Source organism: Mixophyes fleayi, chromosome 2 (genome assembly GCF_038048845.1).
Source record: "Mixophyes fleayi isolate aMixFle1 chromosome 2, aMixFle1.hap1, whole genome shotgun sequence".
NCBI lineage: Eukaryota > Metazoa > Chordata > Amphibia > Anura > Limnodynastidae > Mixophyes > Mixophyes fleayi.
Window position 1 is genome coordinate 367347588 of NC_134403.1, and position 25963 is coordinate 367373550.

Below are 25963 nucleotides of genomic sequence, written 5' to 3' on the forward strand. Positions count from 1 at the left end.
GAGGTACACAGCCGGGCATTGTGGGGAGGTACACAGCCGGGCATCATGGGGAGGTACACAGCCGGGCATTGTGGGGAGGTACACAGCCAGGCATCACGGGGAGGTACACAGCCGTGCACCGTGGGGAGGTTTCCAGCCGGGCATCACAGGAAGGTACACAGCCGGGCATTGTGGGGAGGTACGCCGCGGGGCGTGGTGGGGAGGCACGCAGCCGCGCATCATGAGGAGGTACGCAGCCGGGCGTGGTGGGGAGGTACGCAGCCGGGCATCAAGAGGAGGTACGCGGCCTGGCACATTGGGGTGGTGCGCAGCCTGGCATCAAGGGGAGGTAGGCAGCCTGGCATCATGGGGAGGTAGGCAGTCTGGCATCGAGGGGAGGTACACAGCCGGGCATCACCTGGAGGTACGCAGCCGGGCATCGTGGGGAGGTATGCAGCCTGGCATCATGGGGTGGTACGCAGTCTGGCATCATGGGGAGGTCCACAGCCGAGCATTGTGGGGAGGTACGCAGCCGGGCATCATGAGGAGGTACGCGGCCTGGCACATTGGGGTGGTGCGCAGCCTGGCATCAAGGGGAGGTAGGCAGCCTGGCATCATGGGGTGGTACGCAGTCTGGCATCGAGGGGAGGTACACAGCTGGGCATCACCTGGAGGTACGCAGCCGGGCATCGTGGGGAGGTATGCAGCCTCGCATCTTGGGGTGGTACGCAGTCTGGCATCATGGGGAGGTCCACAGCCGAGCATTGTGGGGAGGTACGCAGCTGGGCATCGTGGGAAAGTACGCAGCCTTGCATTGTGGGGAGGTACGCAACCTGGCATCGTGGGGTGGTACGCAGTCTAGCATCGTGGGGAGGAACACAGCCGGGCATCGTGGGGAGGTATGCACCCGGGCATCGTGGGGAGGTACGAAGCCTGGCATCCTGGGGAGGTACGCAGCTGGGCAACATGGGGAGGTATGCAGCTGGGCATCATGGGGAGGTATGCAGCCGGGAATCGTGGGGCGGTACACAACCTGGCATCATGGAGTGGTACGCAGTATGGCATCGTTAGGAGGTACACAGCTGGGCATCACCTGGAGGTACACAGCTGGGCATCACCTGGAGGTACGCAGCCGGGCATCGTGGGGAGGTATGCAGCCTGGCATCGTGGGGAGGTACACAGCCGGGCATCGTGGGGAGGTACACAGCTGGGCATCACCTGGAGGTACGCAGCAGGGCATCGTGGGGAGGTACACAGCCGGGCATCGTTAGGAGGTACACAGCTGGGCATCACCTGGAGGTATGCAGCCGGGCATCGTGGGGAGGAATGCAGCCTGGCATCGTGGGGAGGTACGCAGCCGGGCATCGTGGGGAGGTACACTGCCTGGCACATTGGGGTGGTACGCAGCCTGGCATCAAGGAGAGGTAGGCAGCCTGGCATCATGGGGAGGTACGCAGCCGGGCATCGTGGGTAGGTGTGCAATCTTTTCTGTGTTTCTGGAACACTAAAGGGTGTTCAAAAAGTGGGAAGGTTTGCAAATTAAATTTATAAAATGTAAATCTCTACATATTTGGCCAAGACCACAACCATAAATGATAGGCACTAATGTGACCGGCGGCAGACCCCAATTAATGCCAAAAGCCCATCGTATTGCTCACAAATAATTCCGTCCTTCGGTGTGAAAGGTCAACTAACCATATAGAATAATGTAAGGAAGAAGGATCAGGATTATTAGTATCTAGTGGAAGAACAGAGATTTCAGGCCACTGATTGTTGAAGCACAGCAGGAAAACCACACTGAGGATTTAGACACGTGCCATAATTAGATTAGGTTTTTAAACATAGGAGAATTGGTATTGAGAAGTGAAGTATCCTTAAATATAAATATTGCATAGTGTGCTTCCAGTAAAGCAATATATTTAGTAAATAATAAATAAATATCCCACTGGCCAGGGGTGCAAGCGGTAATCATCATCATCATCTATTTATACAGCGAAACTAATTCCACAGCTCTATACAGAAGATATTTCTTACTCGCATCAGTATCTGCCCCATTGGAGCTTATAGTCTAAATTAAGAAACAAAACACAACTAGGTCCCACCGAGATTTGAACTCGGATCGCTGGATTCAGAGTCCAGAGTGCTAACCATTACACCATGGAACCCTTATGTGGGGTGTGTTTAGGGGAGGGAGTATGGTTTTGGTGCCGCCTAGTTATTCATAAGCGCCAGGCACACCCTTAGAGAACATATCCACGCCCCCTTTTTAGGCGCCTGCAGTCTCACTGTTGGAAACTATGGTCTGACGACATAAGATATAAAGTTGTGGAAGTCACAAAGTAAAGCAACAATCAGGGGTATCTCTTGTTCCTTATCACTCTACATGTTATAGAACATGCAATTTGCCAGAAACACGTAAATAGAAGATGTTGTGGAGGGTGATGGTGGAGAGATTATAGGAATGCGCTCAATGGGGGAGATCCAATTCAGCACCATGTGTCTCCGAAACATCCACAGAAACACCTTGTGCTGATGTTATGGCAGGAATCTCTGCTCGTTTTTCCTCGCACCCCATAGAGGTGTACAGAAAAATGAGGAAAGATTCCTATCGTAATGGCTGGGGAGGTACACAGCCTGGCATCGTGGGGAGGTACACAGCCGGGCATTGTGGGGAGGTACATAGCCAGATATCGTGGGGAGGTACACAGCCGGGCATCACGGGGAGGTACACAGCCGGGCATCGTGGGGAGGTACACAGCCGGGCATCACGGGGAGGTATATGTCACAGCTCCCCAATGCAGGCCCAGGAGGGAGCAGTGGACCCTCTACAAAATGCACTCACAGGATCCCAGAAGAATCACATTTCTTTGCTGGTTACTAGTACTACATAGAACACAAGACAATATGGGGTAGATGTATCAAACATTCTAAAAAGTAAAAGTGGAGGAGTTGTCTGTAGCAGCCAATCAGATTCTACCAATCATTTTATATAATGTATTAGATAAATGATAGCTAGGACCTGATTGGTTGATATGTGCAACACGTCCTTGCCTTTTAGAACATTTGATAAATATATATCTTCATAGTAAAGCAAACACATTAAATATGTACTTTAAGGTGTACATGTCAGGAGGCAGCCATTTTGTGGCTGAACCAACATTCACAATAATATAACCAGTCATTTTACAAGTAATTTATGATATATCAGATTCATAAAGCGCAATGGAAGAAGACATTTTACGTTCTGAACCAATGTTTTAGAAAATCTCATTTATTATTTTACTTGCAGCTATTGACATCAAGCAAATTGGAAGCAGCCATTTTGTGTGACAAGACAGAGTTAACAAAATGGAGAATCAGTCAACCAGTTTGAAATCTGATAAAATTTTACTGGTTAAAGCACCTTACAGTTGTTGGTGAAACAATGGGCCGTTCCTATCTGGTTTTATGACTGCGCCTGCACTGCTTGGGAAGATTGAACCGCCAATCATAAACATACGCGGTTAGAAGTTCGCAGTTCACACTCTCAGCTAGATGTTAAACTATAAAATGTTGCTTGTTCGTGCATTTTATAATATTTTTAACAGTATTGTTATTCAAACAGCAGCAATTACTGTTTTCAAGTAGTTCACAGTTGCCATAGAAAGCCACTGAAAATACTGTACAATGTGGCCATTAAGCTCAGACATGTTCAAACCAGCTCAACAATGGTCAAAACCTTTTTGCCTTGCTCAAATTTCACTCACATTTTTAGTTTTATCTAAAGTTCCTCACAAATTCTGGAAACAATCCAGCGAGCCAGTTTGAGAACCACTTTGAAATGATTTTGAAATGATTTTTAGCTGAAGTCTTTTGGGTGTAGCTGGAACACTAAAAGGTGTTCAAAAAGGGGGAAGGATTGCAAATTAAATTTATAAAATGTAAATCCATACATATTTGGCCACGAACATAGCTAACCATATACAATAATGTAAGTAAGAAGGACCAGGATTATTAGTATCTAGTGGAGGAACAAAGATTTCTAATTGTTGAAGCACAGCCGGAAAACCACACTGAGGCTTTGGCCGCGTACCATAATTAGATGGTTTATAAATGTAGGAGATTTTGTATGGAAAAGTGAAGTATCCTTAAATATACATATTGCATAGTGTGCTTCCAGTAAAGTAATATTTTTAGTAAATAATAAATATCCCACTGGCCAGTGGTGCAAGCGGTAATCATCATCATCCTCTTTTTAAATAGCGAAACTAATTCCACCGCGCTGTACAGAGGATATTTGTTACTCACATCAATATCTGCCCCATTGAATCTAAATTAAAAAACTAAAACAAACCAGGTCCCACCGAGATTTGAACTCGGATCGCTGGATTCAGAGTCCAGAGTGCTAACCATTACACCATGGAACCCTTATGCAGGAATAATTTGGGGGAGGGATGGTTTTGGTGCTACCTATTTATTCAAACGCGCCAGGCACACCCTCAGAGAACATATTCACGCCCCCTTTAATGGCGCCTGCAGTCTCACTGTTGGAAAAAATGGTCTGACGACATAAGATATAAAGTTGTGGAAGTCGCAAAGTAAAGCGACAATCACGGGTATCTCTTGTTCCTTATCACTCCACATGTTATAGAACATGCAATTTGCCAGAAACATGTAAATATAAGATGTTGTGGAGGGTGATGGTGGAGAGATTATAGGAATGCGCTCAATGGGGGAGATTCAATTCAGCACCATGTGTCTCCGAAACATCTACTGAAACACCTTGTGCCGAATCTCCGCTTGTGTTTCCTCGCACCCCATAGAGGTGTGCAGATAAATGAGCAAAGATTCCTATCGTAATGGCTGGGGAAGTACACATCCGGGCATCTTGGGGAGGTACACCGCCGGGCATCGTGGGGAGGTACACAGCCGGGCATCACTGGGAGGTACCCAGCTTGGCATCGTGGGGAGGTACGCATCTGGGCATCATGGGGAGGTACACAGCCTGGCATCGTGGGGAGGTACACTGCCGGGCATCACTGGGAGGTACGCAGCCTGGCATTGTGGGGAGGTACGCATCCGGGCATCATGGGGAGGTACACAGTCAGGCATTGTGGGGAGGTATACGTTACAGCTCCCCAATGCGGGCCCAGGAGGGAGCAGTGGACCCTGTACAAAATGCACTCACAGGATCCCAGAAGAATCACATTTCTTTGCTGGTTACTACATAGAACACAAGACAATATGGGGTAGATGTATCAAACATTCTAAAAGCAAAAGTGGAGGAGTTGTCCGTAGCAACCAATCAGATTCTGCCAATCATTTTATATAATGTATTAAATAAATGATATCTAGAACCTGATTGGTTGCTATGTGCAACACCTCCTTGCCTTTTAGAACATTTGATAAATATATCTCTTTATAGCAAAATATGTAAAATACTGTACAATGTGACCATTAAGCTCAGACATGTTCAAACAAGCTCAACAATGGTCAAAACCTGTTTCTGTTGCTCGAATTTCACTCAAAATTTTTAGTTTTATCTAAAGTTTCTCACATATTCTGGAAACAATCCAGTGAACCAGTATGAGAACCACTTTGAAACAATTTTTAGCTGAAGTCTTTTGGGTGTTGCTGGAACACTAAAGGGGGTTCAAAAAGTGGGAAGGATTGCAAAATAAATTTATAAAATGTAAATCCCTGAATATTTGGCTACGACCATAACTATAAATGATAGGCACTCATGTGACCGGCGGCAGACCCCAATTAATGCCAAGAGCCCATCGTATTGCTCACAAATAATTCCAACCTTCGGTGTGAAAGTTCAACTAACCATATAGAATAATGTAAGGAAGAAGGATCAGGATTATTAGTATCTAGTGGAGGAACAGAGATTTCAGGCCACTGATTGTTGAAGCACAGCAGGAAAACCACACTGAAGCTTTGGCCACGTACCATAATTAGATAGTTTTTAAACATAGGAGATTTTGTATTGAGAAGTGAAGTATCCTTATATATACATATTGCATAGTGTGCTTCCAGTAAAGCAATATTTTGAGTAAATAATAAATAAATAAAGTACTGGTGCAAGCGGTAATCATCATCATCATCTATTTATATAGCGAAACTAATTCCACAGCTCTGTACAGAAGATATTTCTTACTCACAACAGTATTTGCCCAATTGGAGTTTACTATCTAAATTAAAAAACTAAAACACAACTAGGTCCCACCGAGATTTGAACTCGGATCGCTGGATTCAGAGTCCAGAGTGCTAACCATTACACCATGGAACCCTTACTCAGTGAAAATTGAAGATGGTTTTGGTGCCGCCTAGTTATTCATAAGAGCCAGGCACACCCTCAGAGAACATATCTACGCTCTCTTTTTTGGCTCCTGCTGTCTCACTGCTGGGAAATAAACAAATGCACTCACAGGATCCTAGAAGAATCACATTTCTTTGCTGGTTACTACATAGAGCACAAGACAATATGGGGTAGATGTATCAAACATTCTAAAAAGCAAAAGTGGAGGAGTTGTCCGTAGCAGCCAATCAGATTTTGCCAATCATTTTATATAATGTATTAGATAAATGATAGCTAGAACCTGATTGGTTGCTATGTGCAACACCACCTTGCCTTTTAGAACATTTGATAAATATATCGCAGTGGTGCATACGGTAATCATCATCATCATCTATTTATATAGCGAAACTAATTCCAGAGCACTGTACAGAGGATATTTGTTACTCACATCAGTATCTACCCAATTGGGGCAGATAGTAAATTAAAAAACAATATAAACTAGGTCCCACTGAGATTTGAACTCAGATCGCTGGATTCAGAGTCCAGAGTGCTAACCATTACACCATGGAACCCTTATGTGGGGTATGTTTAGGGGAGGGAGGATGGTTTTGGTGCCGCCTAGTAATTCATAAGCGCCAGGCACACCCTCAGAGAACATATCCACGCCCCCTTTTTTGGCGCCTGCAGTCTCACTGTTGGAAAATATGGTCTGACGACATAAGATATAAAGTTGTGGAAGTCGCAAAGTAAAGCAACAATCATGGGTATCTCTTATTCCTTATCACTCCACATGTTATAGAACATGTAATTTGCCAGAAACACGCAAATAGGAGATTCCAATTTGCGTGTTACTGGCAAGCCGGCGGGCTACCTTGTTAACCCTTTACTAGCTGTGGCCAGGGATCTCGTACTGAGACAGACTAGGGGGTCCATATATCATTAGCTCCACATCCCCCACCCCAAAAAATAGTTGTCACTGAAATTTATCATAAAAAAGTGACAAAAACTATCGTGGATCAGCTCAGCGATACTTAGCTAGCCAGCGGTACTGCCCGGGAGCGATTAGGCATTGTTTACCGCTTCACCAATATCTCGCCACATATGCACATGTGGGAATGGCTTAGCCAGCTCACGCATGAAATAAAAATAGAACAAAAATAGATATAATATGGAAATAAAAATGTTAAAATATTCCCCTTTGAAAAAAAAATGCTTTATTTAAAGATTTTATTTTTCAGTCATTATCCTGAGATGGGTCTATGATTTGCGCGGAGATGCTTTCGCTGGCGAATCTCCATGGTGACCGGCGATAGACGGGGAGAAGCCCTATCTCAGGCTAATAAAAACAATAAAAAGTTTTCGCAGAAGATAGAGCTTATCTGCGTTTAGCAAATGGACCCCAAACTGTTTTAAAGTTTAGCTCTTTCTAGTTGCACAGTAATATCCTATTGTTTGTTTCCTCTTAGTTCACCTCGCTACGACAAGTGTTTGTTTTTTTAAAATGTGACCAATCATCGCAGGAGGAGGTTGTTCCTCAGTGACTGCGCTGTGAATAACAGCTGTAAGGACACCAGCCGCTGATCCCAGCAGTCTGCACTGTGGCTGGATCAGCAGTGACTAATCTCACTGACTCGTAGTGTTCCCAGAGTGTAGGGGGAGGGCTAGATTGTTAAAGGGACATTGTACCTCCCTAAACTGTTACTGAGGAGGGTAACCTGGGGCTGTCCAGCTGTGGTGGTACTAAGGGTCCATCATGGACTGTCAGCCAGCGACAGCTCAGCTAATCCTGACCCATATTTACGTCATTAAGCCCCGTCACTTATCTATTGCGGGGGCGAGAACCGGGAGGTTGCCCTGCTCTCCCGAGAGGTCTCTGAGAAATGAGTGAGTCTCCCAGACATTCCGGGAGAGTAGGCAACTAGGCGTTAAAGAAAAGCAGCTAATGAATCTCTTTTACATTTCTGTCTCCATTACTGAAGTCATGTTGTCTTACCTGTCAGTCTTTGATTAAATCTTGGTCTCCATGAAAATGGCCACCTCCATAGGCATCAATACATGGACATAGGACACAATTTCTGTACAGTGTCATCATGCCACAGATGGCGAAGCCAACCACATCTTGTACTGGCTCAGCATCAGGGAGAATGCCAGACTCTTCAGGGAGTGAGGGAGATCACCCCTATTTCAGGGAGTCTCCCTGACATTCAGGGAGAGTTGGCCAGTATGACTTATCCTTATTTATGGCCTTAATAAATCACCCACAGCCATCCAAACCTGCCCACTATCGACTGAAACCCCACCCATTTTCCCATAAACCCTACCCCTTTCAGGGTCTGCCAATCAGAGCAGTTGGGTGTTATGGGATGATCCAAATGACCTTTGGTGCACTACAATCTCCAGCACTGCATGCTCCCTGAACACAGGTTTAATCTCAGATATCAAATGCTTTTCTTTCATACATATTATATTAAGCCAAGAGAAGAAGAACAGGTTTGAAAAATAGGGACAATTCCAGTGACAAACCTTTAGCAACCTGGGACTCTCCCTGGAAATAAGGACAGTTGACATCTATGCAATGAGGGTTTAAAATAAACTGCTCTACAGGTAGAATAGGTGTTGCCCTCTGAGCACCCAATCACATGCTGCCATTTTTTTTTAATACACTATATGATTGGTTGGTATGGGCAGCACCAACTGTTGTACACCAGTACATGTAGCACCGTTTCCATAGTTGTCTACTTTGGTGTATGGGACATGGTGGAGGCTGGTTCTATGGCGTTCTGCATTAATGTCTCTAATAATAATTGCATCGTACAAATCATCTTATCCTCCAGGTCCTCCTAGACAGTATTTCGAGTGTGCCTGCTTAGATGGAAGCCCAGTGTCCTTGAGAATTACATTAAAACGTTGGCAACCGTGGCTGACACACTGAGCTAATGCATTGCCTGGCACTCTCAGGATCGCTGCAGAATCAGCAAGAGTTACGTTCCAGCGTTTCTGTAGGAGGGGGGGCTATGTCCGCCTGCACAATAAAACCAGGGTCATTTCTAATTATTGGCCGAATACTTGCATTTTACACAGATGGGACATAGTAAAGGTTAAGGGAGAGAGCTTGGCTGCAATGCGGGGAAAGGGCCACTGCAATTTATGGCCTTATGGGCCATAAATTGCGTAATTTGGGAAGTATGTAGATATTTTTTATCCCTGTGACGGTGTTTCAAAATACAGTATGCCATTGAGCAATGTAAAATAAAAAATACTTCAATATATATATATATATCAAGACATATTATAAACAAAGGCAAATAATATAATAAAAATAATTTTATATACGTTTTCCTTCCTTACTGATTGAAACACCGGCACACTCATGAATGAGTGCCCTGTATTAAAAGGTTATTTGTAGAAAATGCCATGTATATCGCTTTTTTTTACTATTATTCGACCACAAGGTGTCACTGTTTTATCAATCTATAGAGAAATAGAACGCAGTTGCTTCGCTGGTGAACTCAGCACCTTGTGAAGTTCACCTGAGACAATAGTCCAAAGATAGTGTTAACCCTCCGGGCACATTGTGCAATGTTTAAACCTCACAGAGGTGAGTAATGTCCGTCTTTTATCTTCCCATTTATGCTTTTATATTTGCTGTTCATTTCGCAGCCATTGTTCCCAAAAAAAACTGTGCAAACAGAATGCGATCATATGCCAGCTGGCTGCCACCCCGTTCTCATTGAAATATTATAACTGCTAATCTTTCCTGCAAAAATCTGAATGCTATACTGCGTGAGAAAATACAGAGTCTCACAATGCAGCAATCCGCCCTGTATTCAGTCTGTATAATAAGAAATATCCCTCTCCTTATGTCTTCATCTCATTTGTCTCTGGTATTAATCCTTTAGTATTCAGTGCTGGGGCTACGAATTCTGCATTCTATGGCGGGCATTAAATTTACTGTGATCTGCGCCAGAGCCGTGGGCAGGTGCTCCTGCACACACTTAATACGGTAAAGAAAACGCTGCTTATTTTTACTTCTGTCTCTATGAGGTGTGCGCAAAAGTGAGCAGAGATTTCAGGCCGTACGTGATATCTATGATATGCGATTTGTTCTGTTATTACACCCATGCATTTATTATGGGGCTACGACCCCCATCGTAAGTTGACCTCTTCTCACAATGCACCGTTTCCAATAATTGGAATTTTGGGATATATGCTATCCATGTGCATTTGGCATGTGTTTTCACTTGTTAAAAAAACGCAACTGTGACATCAATATTTACCTGCTCTTAGGTACATAGGATTGGCCAAATTGATCATAATTAAACACTGCAATCTATATTTTTGGAAAATAAATACTATGTTATCTCCTTTATTTATCAATCACAGTTTATAGGTCTCAGTATTGTTCATTAAGGCTGGGTACACACTACAGTGTTTTCAGAGATTATCGGGCCAATCACACGATAAACGACCATTCGGACAGATATCGCATTACTGTGTACACTGCAACAATGAACGATTATCGTTCCAAAGCTCATTGTATCGTTTCATTTGATTTTATAAACGGACTAAACATGACGTTCAACGATGGAACGATGTAGTTCCATTTCTGCAGTGTGTACTGTCATGGCCAAAAGTTTTGAGAATGACACAAATATTATTTTTCACAAAGTCTGCTTTCTCAGTTTTTATGATGGCAATTTGCCCATACTTCAGAATGTCACGAAGAGCGATCAGATGAACGTGTGCAGAGTCACGATCTTTTAGATGGTTATGACAGATGAAGATCACAGATCTGACGGTACATTGTGTACAATGTGTTTAGTGTGTGCACAGGAATCAGCTGCTAATCGGAACCTTTTTTTTTTCTTCTGTTGTTAATAAAATCGTTAAAGATGTCGCATCGGGAGAAATTTTCTGTAGTGTGTATCCAGCCTAAGAGATTTAAGGTATAAGCTCACCATATCCACTGTCACTCTTACCACGCAAACGTATGTTATAAAGTTACAAGTGACAGCAATAAAAGAGGATATCTAACTACACTGGTATTAAAGTCATGTAACTATTTAACTATTTATGTATTTTAAATAAGTTTCAAAAGGTCAACGAGAAAACTACAACAACAACAAAAACAACAAAAACCACTGAAAAGAGATTACTCACGAGTTTGAGAATCAGGGCAAGTGTCACATATTCTATGAGAAACAAGAGATGATAGAGACATGTATGAGGAAGTAACTGATATAATATTATTAATAGTTTCAGTGAACGGAAAAGATAAACTAACTGGTACTGAAAAAGAAAATAAAAACTCGGATGCCTTAATAATTACAAACAGAAGGAGGACCCTGAACCATAGTGATGGGATAAGCTACAGGTCAAAACGCTGAGTCTTCAGTCATGAGAGCTGCTGTGACATCACAGGCCCTACCCCTACGTATGAATTAACCAATCCACGCAGAGCATTTCTGCAAAGCAAACCTGCCAGGCTGACAGCAAGATGGACTTAATCAGTTAAGTTTAAACAGGTAGGTTAGTAGAATAGTTAAGGGAGGTCACTGGGAGTTCATGTGAGATCTGAGACATAGCTCCCAACATTTAGAATCCTAAAAGCTGGATAAAATAAGCCCTGCCCCCATTGCGCCCAAATTCCACCCACAAATGGCCAAATTTGGGTAAAACACCACCAACTTTTCCGTTAAGCACTGCCCCTTCTGTAGGATGTCCTGCCAAAATCGGGACAGTTGGGAGGTATCTGAGGGCGTGTGGGTGAATTTTGGAGCAAGTGGGGAATGTGAGGGGCATGTGATGAGATGTGGGGGTGCCGGTGGTATTGGTTTTGAGGCTGTTTTTTATTACTGAAATGCAGGCCTTTCAAATGTTGGAGTGTACTTGCGGCCTTTGAAGTGTATCAGGTTGCCATCAGTCTCAGTGGGTATGTGCATGTGGGACCCATCTATCGGGTGCATGCATGCAAGTGGAATTGAGGGTTCAGACTCGGGCTTTCAGTTCCACTTAGTAAAAAAAGAAAATAATAATAACTGTAAAAAGACATAATAAAAATACATATATTTTACCAATATTGACCATTGAAATAAATGCTTTATTCAAGAATTCAAGCGCTCTCCGTATAGCACTTTCCCCATTCGCCGGCAGCATTATGCTGCTGGTGAAGAGCCCCAGGATAGTTAATTGCAGCAATGCTTCCTCTGGTGCAGCTGCAGATCTGCAGTGTGTATTAGGGGGTCTGGTGGGCTAAGGTCATTCATAGACCCCTTGCTCTTTTTTCATTTATAATTCTGACTAGAACATATTTTACCACTTTCCATTGGTGTAAAAATTGGGCTCGTCCGGGATTTGAACCCGGGACCTCTCGCACCCTAAGCGAGAATCATACCCCTAGACCAACGAGCCGACGCATGCATTGATTCGTGTCATAGTCATACAGCTGTGCGATGAACAGAGACGGGTGGCACCGGTCACGCAGGTAAAGCTGATAATGGACATTACATATAATATATAATATATAATAATGATAAATCACGACACGGACCCGGGAGCCGCAATCACGCAGCCTGAGGTGATAACACATCGCCCCCACCGACAGACGTCATCCATAATTAGCCAATCAGCGCTGAGAGCTGCCTCTCCTCTCAGCTAATCAGGAGAGCCTTTGTCCCGGCGTGATGAGCAGAACTGCCAGCCAATGGGATCTCTCTCTTCCTGGCCACGTCAGGCAGAGGGATTGGCCTGCGGGCCAATGCGGAGGCGGCTCGGCGTGCAGGGGGCGTGGCTGTGGCAGTGGCTGGGAAGCGGCCGTGGTGATGGCTGCGGTGCGGGGTTCGGTGTCTCGGTGCGGGCGGAGGGCGCTGTGTCTGCTGGTGACGGTGCTGTGTGCGGGTGAGTGTGGCCGGGGGTCTCCTCTGACTTCTCCTTAGCTGGGGTCTGTCCCGGTCACGGCGGCGGCTCGGGGTAAAATGGCCGCCTGCTGGGACCCCCAAGAGGAGCGGGGTCCTGTGTGATGTGTGGGGCCCGGGGCCCTGCTAGACATGTATGTTGTGTATACATCATAGGTATGTGGTGTCATGTCCCTCCATCACCCTCTAACATGTCTGTTGTATGTACATGAGGTATTGTATGTTATATGTGGTGTTATGTACTGTTATCACCTCTAATACATGGGTTATTGTATATACATGGGTCACTGTATGTTATGTACTGTACATCACCCTCTAATACATGGGTTATTGTATGTACATGGGTCACTGTATGTTATGTACTGTACATCACCCTCTAATACATGGGTTATTGTATGTACATGGGCCATTGTATGTTATATGTGGTGTTATGTACTGTACATCGCCTCTAATACATGGGTTATTGTATGTACATGGGCCATTGTATGTTATATGTGGTGTTATGTACTGTACATCGCCTCTAATACATGGGTTATTGTATGTACATGGGTCACTGTATGTTATATGTGGTGTTATGTACTGTACATCACCTCTAATACATGGGTTATTGTATGTACATGAGGTATTGTATGTTATATGTGGTGTTATGTACTGTACATCACCCTCTAATACATGGGTTATTGTATGTACATGGGCCATTGTATGTTATATGTGGTGTTATGTACTGTTATCACCTCTAATACATGTCTATTGTATGTAAATGATCTAGAGTTGTCTTGCCACTGCTATTACATGCCTATTTTCTGTTGTACCTGGGTTATAGTATGTATGTATGTGATATGTGGGTGTCGTGTATTATCCCAGTCATATCCACCTTGTATGTACATATGTATTATAAATCCAGGTTCTATGAGATTATCCAGTGTGTCCTAGTGATTCATCAAATGGCATGTCTCCATGTTAACTGATGTACATCTGTATGTTGAGTATTGAGACTTTCCATCTATCTTCCTATTGCAGTTACCTCGCAGGTATTCATTGCACAGAGGGTGGTTTGAAACATGAGTTAATTCAGCCCATATTGCTGCAGTGGGAAATAAATGGATAATTTTAAGAGCAGAGCATTTGGTACCTAGTGAAAGGTATCCTGCCTGAAGTTCACCATTATTAACCATCTAAATCTGGTTTATCCAATGTGTAATATTCACAGCTATGTGTCTGGATTAACTACTCATTTAACACCATGACTAGTGTATCTAAAACCAATATGTACATATACAACCACATAGGATAAGGGTTAATTAGATGTTGGTATATTTTTTTCATGGGCTGTCTTGTATTTAAGATATTCGTTGTGCCATTAATGAAGTTGCTTTCCCTGGTAAATGCAGTAATATAGGTATTCATGCTGTTGGAGATGACTTCTGCTAATAATACAAGGACCAAGATCTAATCCTTTGGCAGTTGCAGCCATATTTATTGTGGAACTACTTTTGTGGTCTATAAATAAATGATAGTGCAGTAAGAGAATGGATAAGTGTCCTAAGCTCATTATTGGAATGCTTCTTCCTCTATAAATAAATTAGTTTAATACATTTGTGTATGCTCTATGTGTAGAGTGGATATCGAGTCTTGTTACCGCCAAGTTGTTTTTTCCTGCATTATTTCCTCTTCTTTCCGAGCCTCTGGCTGTGTGAGTGTATATGGGACATCTTGTTTTTGCCAATCACATTTCCTCCTGAATAAGCAGAGTCCTTTTCATGGCCGGGATGTTTATTTCCTGGTATGTGAGCTGTCTGCTCCTGGAAGTGTGTTGGCTTCAGAGAATGGTGATATCGTACAGGGCTCAAACCTTTCACTGTAGAACATGCATCCAAAAGTAAAGTATAAGTGTCAGTCACCAATAATTTTATATTTGCCAAATCCATGGGCTACTTCTTCCTGCTCACCCTCCTGGACCTCTCTGCTGCCTTAGACACTGAGGACCACTGCCTCTTGCTGCCGACCCTTCTTTCTTTTGGCCTTTCTGTCTTTGTCTTTGCATGGTGCACCTCGTACCTCGCCAAATGCTCCTTCTCTGTTTCCACTTCTGCCCCCCATTCCCTCCCAGTAGGAGTCTCACAGGTTCTGTTCTTGGCCCTCTGCTTTTCTCTCTATACACTACCTCCCTGGGTGAACTTATCACTTCCTGAGGTCTCCACTATCAACTTTACACTGATGATGTTTATCTTTAACGCTCTTCTCCTGATTTGCCCCCCCAACCACCCTTGTGTATCTGACTGCCTCTCTGCCATCCCCTCCTGTATGTCCTCATGATGTCTCAAAATTAATTGAGCGAAAACCAAGCTCATTGTCTTCCCTTCTTCTAGATCTTCATCCCCCTCTTGTCCTTTCTATCACTGTTAACAATACCACTATCTCATCTGTTCCCCCAATTCTGCTGCCTGGGCGTCACTTTCAATTCCTCCCTCTCCTTTGCCCCCCACAGTCAATCTCTTACCCAATCCTGCCTCTTCCAACGATGCAACATTGCCGGCATCCGACCCTTCCTATCCTAGGATACCACCAAAACTATCATCATTTCCCGCCTCAACTACTGTAACCTTCTCACTGGCCTCCACTACTCCCACCTCGCTCCCTTTAACGCTGTACTCAATGCGGCTGCTGGACTTATATTCCTCACATGCCGCTCTTCCTCTGCCTCACCCTTCTGCCTTGCCTTACACTGGCTCCCCCTTCCCCTACAGAATCCTCTTCAAACTCCTTACCCTCACCTACAAGACCCTCTCTCACTCCACTGCCCCATACATTTCCTACCTCCTCTCCATACACGTTCCCTTACGTCCCTTGCGTTAATCCAATGACAATCGCCTTTTCTCCCGGGCAGCCCCCCTTCCCCACACACACACTGAAATGACCTCCCTCATTCTATATGTTTCTCCACTAGTACCAACAAATGGGCACTGAAACCTCACCTACCAACCATCATCCTTTCCTCTCTTATCCCCTGTCCCTCTTATGCGCTCTCCTTGCCCTTGATCCCCTCCACTGACTCCCCCTTGTGCCTGTTGTCTGTTTGCCCTCCCTTTAGGTTGTAAGCTCTTACAAGCAGGGCCCTCTTCCCGCCTGTCTCTATACTTGTTTCCTCTGCTCTAGTTACACCGCTACTGGTTTGGAGCTTTTGACGTCTTGGGGGCATATTCAAATTTTTGAATATCCAGCGGCGTTAAAACTATTACCGTTATAGTAAGCTGGATTTCAGCTCGTGGCTCAGGGAGCTGCGAGCTGAAATCCAGCGAGAAAACTACCATAATAACGGTAATAGTGCACGCGCCATGAGATTTTTGGCTATAACGCCAACAATTGAATATGCCCCTTAGGCTAGGTACACACTGAAGAATTTTCCGACCAATGTGTTATCTCAAGCGATTGTACCTACGACTGAAGGTCCGATCAGTCTGGTGATTCATGCATACACACTGACACGATTTACCTTCAGATCTGTGCTCTTCATCTAGTCCTCTAGTCTTCAGAGAATGACAGCACAATATTCATTCATTCTTGTCACATTGTCACACTGATTAAAATGCCTTGTTATAGCTATCTACATGTCCTAACGAATCGCGTTAGCTTCTGTGACTCTTAAACGGAACATTCTGTCTCAGAAAGAACAAATGAATTATTCCTTCTACAGCGCTCTCTACATTTATTCACCAGGACATTCATCGCTAGCATCAGCTGAAAAGAGCCCGACTCTGTAACCTCTATGGAGATCATGAGCATGAGTGCATACACACTACATGATCAGTCGGTGGTTGGTCGGAAAATATTAAATAGTACGACCAACCAAATGAGCTGACAATCGACACTTGAAACGACTTTTGACCATTGTCACTATACACACTAACCCCACTTACGACTGAACGGTTGTATGTCTGCTGATTTGCCCGATTATTGGACAAAAATGCTCCAGTGTGTACCCAGCCTTGGTGGTATTTGTTTATTGTTCTGTGCTGTTATACCTTGTATGGTCTACTGTACCGTTTGTAATCTGTACGGCACTGCGGAAATATTTTGGCGCCTTAGAAATAAAGGATGATAAAAAATATTGGTGCATATTCTTTGATGAAATGGGTATACGTACACCTTGAAGAGATTTTGGTGTGTTGTAAAAGAGAGTGAACTGTGTTTATATAGCCTTTTCTTGAATATCAGAATGGCTTTATTTACTGACAGTATCTTCAGAAGTTGCTCACTGCACAGAGCTATATTACTAGAAAAATCCTTCCTGCACATCCAGTTTTGCTAGTTTTCATGGTGCACATTTGAAAAATTTAATTTCTGTTACCATGTTATTTTGTTTTCTTGTTACATGCAGCCAAGTACGTTCCAAATACGCAATGGTATTTAAAGTACCATACGTTACAGATGGAATAGGAATACTTGAGTGACTAAATCAAAATCTTCTACATGCATATGAGATTAACGCAAGGATTAGCGGTGCAATGAAAGACTAATGGACATGGTTCGTGGAATTATCATCCTTACCTGACAACACAATTATAACTGATTTAGTTGAGATTTAACAGTACTGATAGTCTTGGTTTCTTTATTCTGTTTACAAAGACATTGTGTTATAAGTGCCTGGAAACTTCTGATGTTTGGAATGTCTGACGTCTATTACCAAGTAGGACTTAGGGCTGGATGTATCAAACTTTATAAAAAGGAAAAGTGTGGCTGTTGATCCATAGCAACCAATCAGATTTGAGCTATCCTTGTCTAGAATGTAGCAGCTAGAATTTGATTGGTTGCTATGGGTAACACATCCACCTTTCCTTTTTACTGGGGTGCAACAAGCGGCCCGCCGGACTCCTGTGGCCCCCCAGCCGACTGCTCCGGGTCTTATCAGAATGGGGGCATTCAACTTCTGCATATTGTGATCTCTTTTGCACAGTGCAGGGAGGGCACGTGGCGTACACTTGGGAGGGGGGCTGCATGGTACCCGGAGAAGGAGGGGGGTCGATTTACGATGCAGGGAGGGCACGCGGTGTACCCGGAGGAGGAGGGGTGCCGATTTACGATGCAGGGAGGGCATGCGGTGTACCCGGAGGAGGAGGGGTGCCGATTTACGATGCAGGGAGGGCACGCGGCGTACCCGGAGAAGGAGGGGGGTCGATTTACGATGCAGGGAGGGCACGCGGCGTACCCGGAGGAGGAGGGGTGCCGATTTACGATGCAGGGAGGGCATGCGGCGTACCCGGAGGAGGAGGGGTGCCGATTTACGATGCAGGGAGGGCACGCGGTGTACCCGGAGGAGGAGGGGTGCCGATTTACGATGCAGGGAGGGCACGCGGCGTACCCGGAGGAGGAGGGGTGCCGATTTACGATGCAGGGAGGGCATGCGGCGTACCCGGAGGAGGAGGGGTGCCGATTTACGATGCAGGGAGGGCACGCGGCGTACACGGAGAAGGGTTGGCACAGTGCTCTCCCTCCTTCCTCTGTACGTCCTGTTTTGAAGGCTGGAGTTGTCGCATTCTGTTTTCGATGTGTCAATATATCCTAAGGCGATGGTGCAATCTTTCCTTCCTAGATGGCTGACAAACCATTTCAATACCGATTTGTAGGATTTTTGCACCTAAAATGATTTCTTGCAAGGTTTGGATAATCTCGTATCATTACAATGCTTTCAATTTTTTAAGTGGAAAATCAGTTTTGGGTGTAATATTAGTAAAACCCAGTTGCAGAATATTAGGCACCCTTGTCCTGCGACCTGGCAGGTCACTTGGCTTTGTGCACATGTTGCCTGTCTGTAAGAAGACAGGTTTGCAGCAGCGATTAGAGTGGCAGACGTCATCGGTAGTGGCGGAGCGTACAAAACAGTGGACCTATTATAGGGTGTGAATGCCAGATCCCAGGTAAATTTATCTTCTGGGACTGTGTTCAATTTACAATTTTAAGTGGAATTATCACTTATTGGTCACAAGGAATATTCTACATCAGTAACTGGCGGAACCGGTATAGTACCCCTGCTGCTATCTGAGCGTCCCCAGGGCTGGCAGCATTATCTTGGTGTGGTGGTGTTAATAACAAAAAAATAAAGATTTTTTTTTTTTTAATAAAACTGAGCTAAGCTTATAACTCATTAACCTGTTTACCTCTCCCCAAGAAGCATTGGCTTAAGATTGTCACCAATATATAAAAAGCTACAAACACTTTATAGGTCACAATAACTTAATATAATTAGGTTGTATGAAAAATAAATAAGACAAGAGGATACAATATATCCTGTGTGAAACAAGTAAAAAGAATGACACAATTCCCAGAGAAACGTTATATAAAAGGATACATTACATAATAATCAACTGATGCACCAGCACCCCCTTCTGTAATCATGAGTGAGAGACTGGGTAAGGAATGAGCTTATACACTCTGGAGTCAATTAATGCCACTATAACATATGCAAACAATTATGACCCTGTTGCTGTACACAATACAGCTGTTACAAGTGGTTGCTAGCACCGCTATAGCACTGTGAGTTCACATCTTGTTTACCAGGAACGCATATTGTTCTATCTACTTGTGTTCGATGTCAACAAACATTAGTCAGGCTGGGTATACACTACAGAAAATTTCTCCCGATGCGATATCTGTAACGATTTTACCAACAAAAAAAAGTCCTGATCAGCATGCAGATTCATGTGTACACACTATACACATTTTACAAGATTTACCTTCAGATCTGTGCTCTTCATCTGTCATAACCATCGGCTGAAAAGATCGCACACTCCATAGAGATCTATGGACACTGCCGGTCCTGAGTACATACACACTGCAGGATTGGAACGACATTCCATCGTTGAATGAGATTTTTAGTCTGACTTAAAAATCAAATGAAACGATACAATGTGTGTACACTAATGCAGTATCGGGCCCAGCGGACATTTATCCTGCGATAATCGGCTGAAAAACCTGTATTGTGTACCCAGCCTAACGTACTAATACACTGCTAGTGCATACACGACCTAATTGTTCCATAGTTACATTTAAAGCTACGTCCAGGACATATTTGTTTTTTAAAATTCCATAGGCAATTTTTCCAGTAGCATGGAAAACAAGACAGTTCTCATTTTTTATCCCCTGTATATGTCTGTTTAGTGTCTCCCTGACCGTTTTTAAGGGAGAAGTGTTTTAAGTGTAAAGGCATCAAAGTACATGGATATTCTGCAGAGAAAATAATCGTCCGCTTAAAAGCAGGCTATGCCTAGAAGTGTAAGCATCTTCTCATACCTGTAATGGAGGTTAGTGTAAAATATGTAGATGGGTTCACCAGACTATTCTGGAACATCGGCCTCCAGGTACCATGACTTATTTAGTTTTGGCTATGTTATTCATCATCATCACCATTTATTTATATAGCACCACAGATTCTGCAGCGCAGTACAGAGAACTCATTCACATCAGTCCATGCCCCATTGGAGCTTACAATCTAAATTCCCTAACAGACAGACAGAGAGAGACTAGGGTCAATTTTGATAGCAGCCAACCTACCAGTATGTTTTTGGAGTGTGGGAGGAAACCCACGCAAACACGGGGGGAACATACAAACTCCACACAGATAAGGTCATGGTCGGGAATTGAACTCTTGACCCCAGCGCTGTGAGGCAGAAGTGCTAACCACTTACCCACCGTGCTGCCCATTTGTTGTTCTTAAGTTGATTTTAATGTATTGCGTCATTAGTCGTCAGTGGGTCTGTATATAGCTATTTCGATAGGCAGCCATTGCAGTTCATGGTGAAGGTGACACTTTTAGTACTGTTTGAAACAGTGGATCAGAAGAGATTGTTTATATTCTGATCTGTTAAATCCAGCTCCACAGTTTAAGACCCCCCTCACTCTCCTCCTGCTGTATAAAACTGCAGCAGATAAGCCCTGAAGTTTGTCAGTGTATAATAGCAGTGGAGGTGACCGCAACCTATTTGCCTTATGGGGGAACGCAGAATAGAAAGCAACTTTAATTGCATGAGATCATAATTCATTTTATCCTACTAGAATCCTGCTCAGTTTTTCTTCCTGTTCATTTGCATAAACTTTGCTGCAAAGGAAAAAACTACCAGCTGAACAGAAGCAAAAAAAAAACCTTTCCTAGTTTCTGAGACAGATCACTGCTGTTATGAAGGGGGTTTGTGAAGCTACTGATGTAGAAATGTTGCTCCATGGACACATGTAAGCAGAGAAAATCCGTGTCGTATCATATGGTCTGCAAATAAAGGGAAACCGCAGTCATAAAGGTGTTTCCTCTAAGTAAGCCTCCCCCGCAGGAAGCTGCCTGGTGAGTCTCCCTCTACTGTGACCGTATCCTGAGATCATTATGGTGACTACATTACATTAATTTCTTCATCAGAAGGGTGTGTGACACCTGATTGGCCAACGTGCCACAGGGACATAATTCAGTAGCCGTATTCAGCACTCTCCCTCTGACATCTGATTGAACTTTAACTGATGTTGAAGGCTCAGAATATAATGACCTCTGTGGAGGTAGCAATTATGGGGAGTGGGACACAGGTCCAAGGGCGGGGCCGCTTAGGGTCTGTCTTATGTAGAAGCTCTCTTTTTGACTGAGTGCTATACTTAAACATACAGACTCTGACATAGAGAGAGATCAAGCAGGATTTCTTAGAAAAGTCTCCCCTGCTGTTTTATTAGCTGGAGGGTGGGTTTGGGGGGAAAACATGTAAGGAGATGGGTGATAAGCATTCATAGCAATGTGAAATTGCTGTGTTGTCATCCATGCCCATTTGCCCAACCTTGTATCATGCCTAGTAAGCATTATGTGACCGCAGAGCTGTACTCTCACTTGTCACTCCTAGTGCTCTTACCATGAATCATTTACTGTAATCATGTGTTGCTCACTTACTCCTGGCTTCAAACAGAAACTAATTTAGGCTCTTCCCTCCATAGGTAGCGTTCCTGTGCAGCAAGTTGGAGGTCCACCCTTTGTACTCCCACTGCTGCCTTTGTGACTAATGCCCTCTGTATAATCAGATTGCTTTGCTTGAATTGTCTTTTTGCTGCTGTTTTGTTCTGTCTTTTAGTGGGCTGAATAAATGACATAGCAAACATTTGTCTTTTTAATCTCCCTATTTCATTACATCACAGTTTAACGCCTACAAGAATCTGAAAGATAACTAACCCAGAGAAAGTTAACGGGTAACACTGCTCTAAAAATGTCGTACAGTTTAAAATGTTATACTGGGTACAGCAACTTATTAACCTAACTCATATCTCTTGACATAGGATTTCTGCCTGAAATCGCTTATCGGAGCTTGAAAAATACAGGGCTGCGATATGACAGGTTTTGAACATCTGGCCATCCTTGGCAATATGTATAACCATGGAAATAACCAGTTCAATTCACAGATTTTATTGCTAAGGAAGGCCAGTTATTCACAACCTGTCTGTGTGTTTTGGACGTTTCAGCTGGCAATTTCAGGCAAAAGTCCTATTTCAAGTATTATTTTTATCTCCGTAAATTGTAGTGCACAGTATAATAACTTTAAATAGGCAAAAAAATTATGTTAGAATGGCGTTCCTCTTTACATTTTTGTATTTGGAGTTTATATTGTTTATCTTATACCTTAACTGTGTTCAACTGTATAGTGACTCCGCCCCCCCATCAGAATATACTAAACATCCGTGACATAACTGGCCATGCAAATCCACCAGTCTATACAGAGCATTTCTGTTAACTATGAGACTGCAAGTTTTTCACCAAGTGCTTCTGCACTAATCTAGTCTATCTTCTGAGCACATATTTAAAATTGTCCAATAGTGTATAGAACAAAATAAACTGTTTGTCCTCTATACAAAAGGGAACATTAGGTTACTGATTTTTAACTCCCCCCCCCCCCCCCCCCTTCAATCTTATGCTACAGATATTGTGACGTCTCCCCTGTTTTCCTACACATTGCGGTCAGTGTAAGAGCTGCGTTTCTGTACGATGCCACTGATGTACAGCGCTGGCAGAACTCGCAAGTAAACCGCTTGCTAAAGTCTAAATGCTTTTCAACTTAATGTTCTATTTGAACACAATTCCCCTGCAGAGCTTACTGTTACATTATATATTCTACAGTTCTTGCCGCATTCCAATATCTGAGAAATGCTTATTTATTTCTAGTTAGCATTTGTGGTAATGAATCCACTTGGAGAGAACTGCTTATTAGTGTCTGGATGATTCTTGGCTTTTATACAGGGTAATATGCTGTATACTGGATATGTAATCTGTCTTACAGAACACTTTACAGACAAATGGGGAAACTAAATTATACTTTATAGATATGGCAGAGTTTTCCACAAGTTATAATTTATTGACATTCCTTCCTGTTTTGTTAAACCAATTGCTTTTCATCCCTGTATTTATATGAGCAGGCAGTTTTTTTCTGTTTGTTGTGCCCAGAGCAGTGTTCTGTTTTATCCCAGAGCAGCAATAATGAAGAATTATGCTGGACCACAATTAAGGTTTGTGCAGTAAGATGTTTCCTTATTGGGTTGTGCTAAAGGATTGGTGCAATAATGCGAGGCCTTACTAGGTGGGGGGATAGGAGCTGGTGGAATGGGACATGTCCTGAGTGGGTGGTGGGGGAAAGGGCTTGGTGGAATGCAAAGACAGAACTAGTGTGCTGTTGGCCTTGGTGCAGAGAAGAGGGAACCGGGGCCCACAGATCGCTAGTTATGACTCTACGTTCCCTCTCCCTTCCCCCCCCCCCCCCCCAGCCTTGGCAGGTAGGGGAAAGGGGTTGGTGGAGTGAGGCACGGCCTTGGCAGGTAGGGGAAAGCAGTTGGTGGAGTGAGGCGCGGCCTTGGCAGGTATGGGAAAGGGGTTGGTGGAGTGAGGCGCGGTCTTGGCAGGTATGGGAAAGGGGTTGGTGGAATGACGCGCGGCCTTGGCAGGTACGGGAAAGGGGTTGGTGGAGTGTCGCGCGGCCTTGGCAGGTATGGGAATGGGGTTGGTGGAGTGAGGCACAGCCTTGGCAGGTATGGGAAAGGGGTTGGTGGAGTGAGGCGCGGTCTTGGCAGGTATGGGAAAGGGGTTGGTGGAGTGTTGCGCGGCCTTGGCAGGTATGGGGTTGGTGGAGTGAGGCGCGGTCTTGGCAGGTATGGGGTTGGTGGAGTGAGGCGCGGTCTTGGCAGGTATGGGAAAGGGGTTGGTGGAGTGAGGAGCGGTCTTGGCAGGTATGGGAAAGGGGTTGGTGGAGTGACGTCTTAGCGGGTGGGGACAGACTGGTAACCTCCAAAATCACCCCCAGCATAATATAGTAGATAATATACAAATACTGGTTCCAGACACATCTCTGTACAGCATAGTTTACCAGCGTGCCCCTTCCCTTGTCTGTCTGGTATGTTTAGAAAGATGCATCCTTTTATTTGGGGCAGCATCATGGGGTCCAGATCCACTACTAACTACATATATGTGTTACTAAATCATTATGCTTAAAAGTTGCACAGAATACTTTCTGTTTGAATCCAGGGGGGAAGTTGTGGTCTCTTTAAGAGAATATAAACCACCTCCGCACACTAATCTTTGGAGTTGCAAAACATTACACTACACTGAGGTCCAGGAATTCTTCAAGGCTGCTTGTAGTTGTGAAATCTCATGTCTGAGAGATCTCTAAATCATTACATTACTACTAATTCTGCTTTCCTGTCCTCCTCCCTGACTGTTCTGTGTCAGCTTTCTTGGCTGCATTTCTTCACATTGCAGTGGGCAAAATTGCTCAATTTTTTTGTGGTGCTTTTGTTCCTTAACCCGGTCCCAGATGTTATAAGGAGCATAGGTGCATTAATTAGTGTCTCAGTGCAAATTCCCCTATATTTTAACATCACATTCGTTTCAGTCACAGAATATAAAAAGTTCAAGAGAGGATTAACACCATTACCATAAGCATTTTATAAAATAGGTATTTGTCAACTTTTTAACATCACTTTGGGAAATGTCCTTCTTAAGGCATAGAGGAGGTATTTTATGATGCACAGCATTGATAATACCTGGTAACTGACAACAGTAGTTTGCAGTGACCTAGATAACAATATCTTCACTCTGTCACTAAACGTATAGATGCCATCTCCGAGAGTGCTTTTTGTTTTGGAATCTGTTTGCATCTTGGGTTATTGGTGCATTAGATGCCCACACGCCTGCTGACAAGCTCATTGCCTAATCTGGTCGCATTCAGCTGGTCTATGGTCGGGCAGATGGCTTTTAGGCCTTTCAGGGGTTTGTTTGTCTAAGGTTGCCATTCATACAGGCCTATAGTGTTTCTCTTCCAATCGTGTTTACGGGTGTACCTGTTAATGCCTCAATGTGAGTGGAGCATTTAGTGTCTGTGGGTTTCCATTTGTAGATTTGGGTGAAGTTTGGTGAAATTGACCTATAAAACTTCCTGGTCATACAGTGATCATTCCGTGTATTCCTGCATAGAATGTGTTTAGCATCTCCCTGCTCCTCGTAGCTCTGCCGCATATACATTTATTATGGGTATTTAACCATGGAGACACCATAGGAAGATTTCCACTGTAAAGGACCACACCTTTTATGTGTAACCGTTCCCATACTATAAAGTGTTTTATGTTTTCAACAATGGATGTGTTACCTTCCTTAGCTCCAGGGTATCAGATGAGAGGCAGAATAGAATTGTATTATCTTGTGCTTTAGGCAGACAGTACCGAGAGAGCAGATAGATATATACGCATGTTGTTAAATGCACCTTTAAAGTGTTAATGTATTTTCTCTCTC

At 43.9% G+C, this 25963-nt stretch overlaps 1 protein-coding gene and 5 non-coding genes across 6 annotated transcripts in view; 1 reads left to right on the forward strand and 5 right to left on the reverse strand.

Moving 5' to 3' along the window:
• Positions 1 to 2072: 2072 nt before the first annotated feature.
• TRNAQ-CUG (transfer RNA glutamine (anticodon CUG)) lies at positions 2073 to 2144 on the reverse strand. The gene has a single exon. It is a non-coding gene; the product is annotated as a tRNA-Gln (tRNA).
• A 2169-nt stretch (positions 2145 to 4313) lies between these two features.
• Positions 4314 to 4385, reverse strand: TRNAQ-CUG (transfer RNA glutamine (anticodon CUG)). The gene has a single exon. It is a non-coding gene; the product is annotated as a tRNA-Gln (tRNA).
• A 1796-nt stretch (positions 4386 to 6181) lies between these two features.
• Positions 6182 to 6253, reverse strand: TRNAQ-CUG (transfer RNA glutamine (anticodon CUG)). Its single transcript has one exon. It is a non-coding gene; the product is annotated as a tRNA-Gln (tRNA).
• Positions 6254 to 6762: 509 nt separating this feature from the next.
• On the reverse strand, positions 6763 to 6834 carry TRNAQ-CUG (transfer RNA glutamine (anticodon CUG)). Its single transcript has one exon. It is a non-coding gene; the product is annotated as a tRNA-Gln (tRNA).
• A 5767-nt stretch (positions 6835 to 12601) lies between these two features.
• Positions 12602 to 12673, reverse strand: TRNAP-AGG (transfer RNA proline (anticodon AGG)). The gene has a single exon. It is a non-coding gene; the product is annotated as a tRNA-Pro (tRNA).
• Positions 12674 to 13023: 350 nt separating this feature from the next.
• The window catches only part of MPZL1 (myelin protein zero like 1), a 29184-nt gene continuing 16244 nt past the window's right edge, over positions 13024 to 25963 (forward strand). The window contains exon 1 of the mRNA XM_075197371.1: positions 13024 to 13159. Within this exon, the coding sequence (XP_075053472.1) occupies positions 13084 to 13159 (76 nt within the window). The 5' untranslated portion in view covers positions 13024 to 13083. The remainder of the gene's footprint in view (positions 13160 to 25963) is intronic.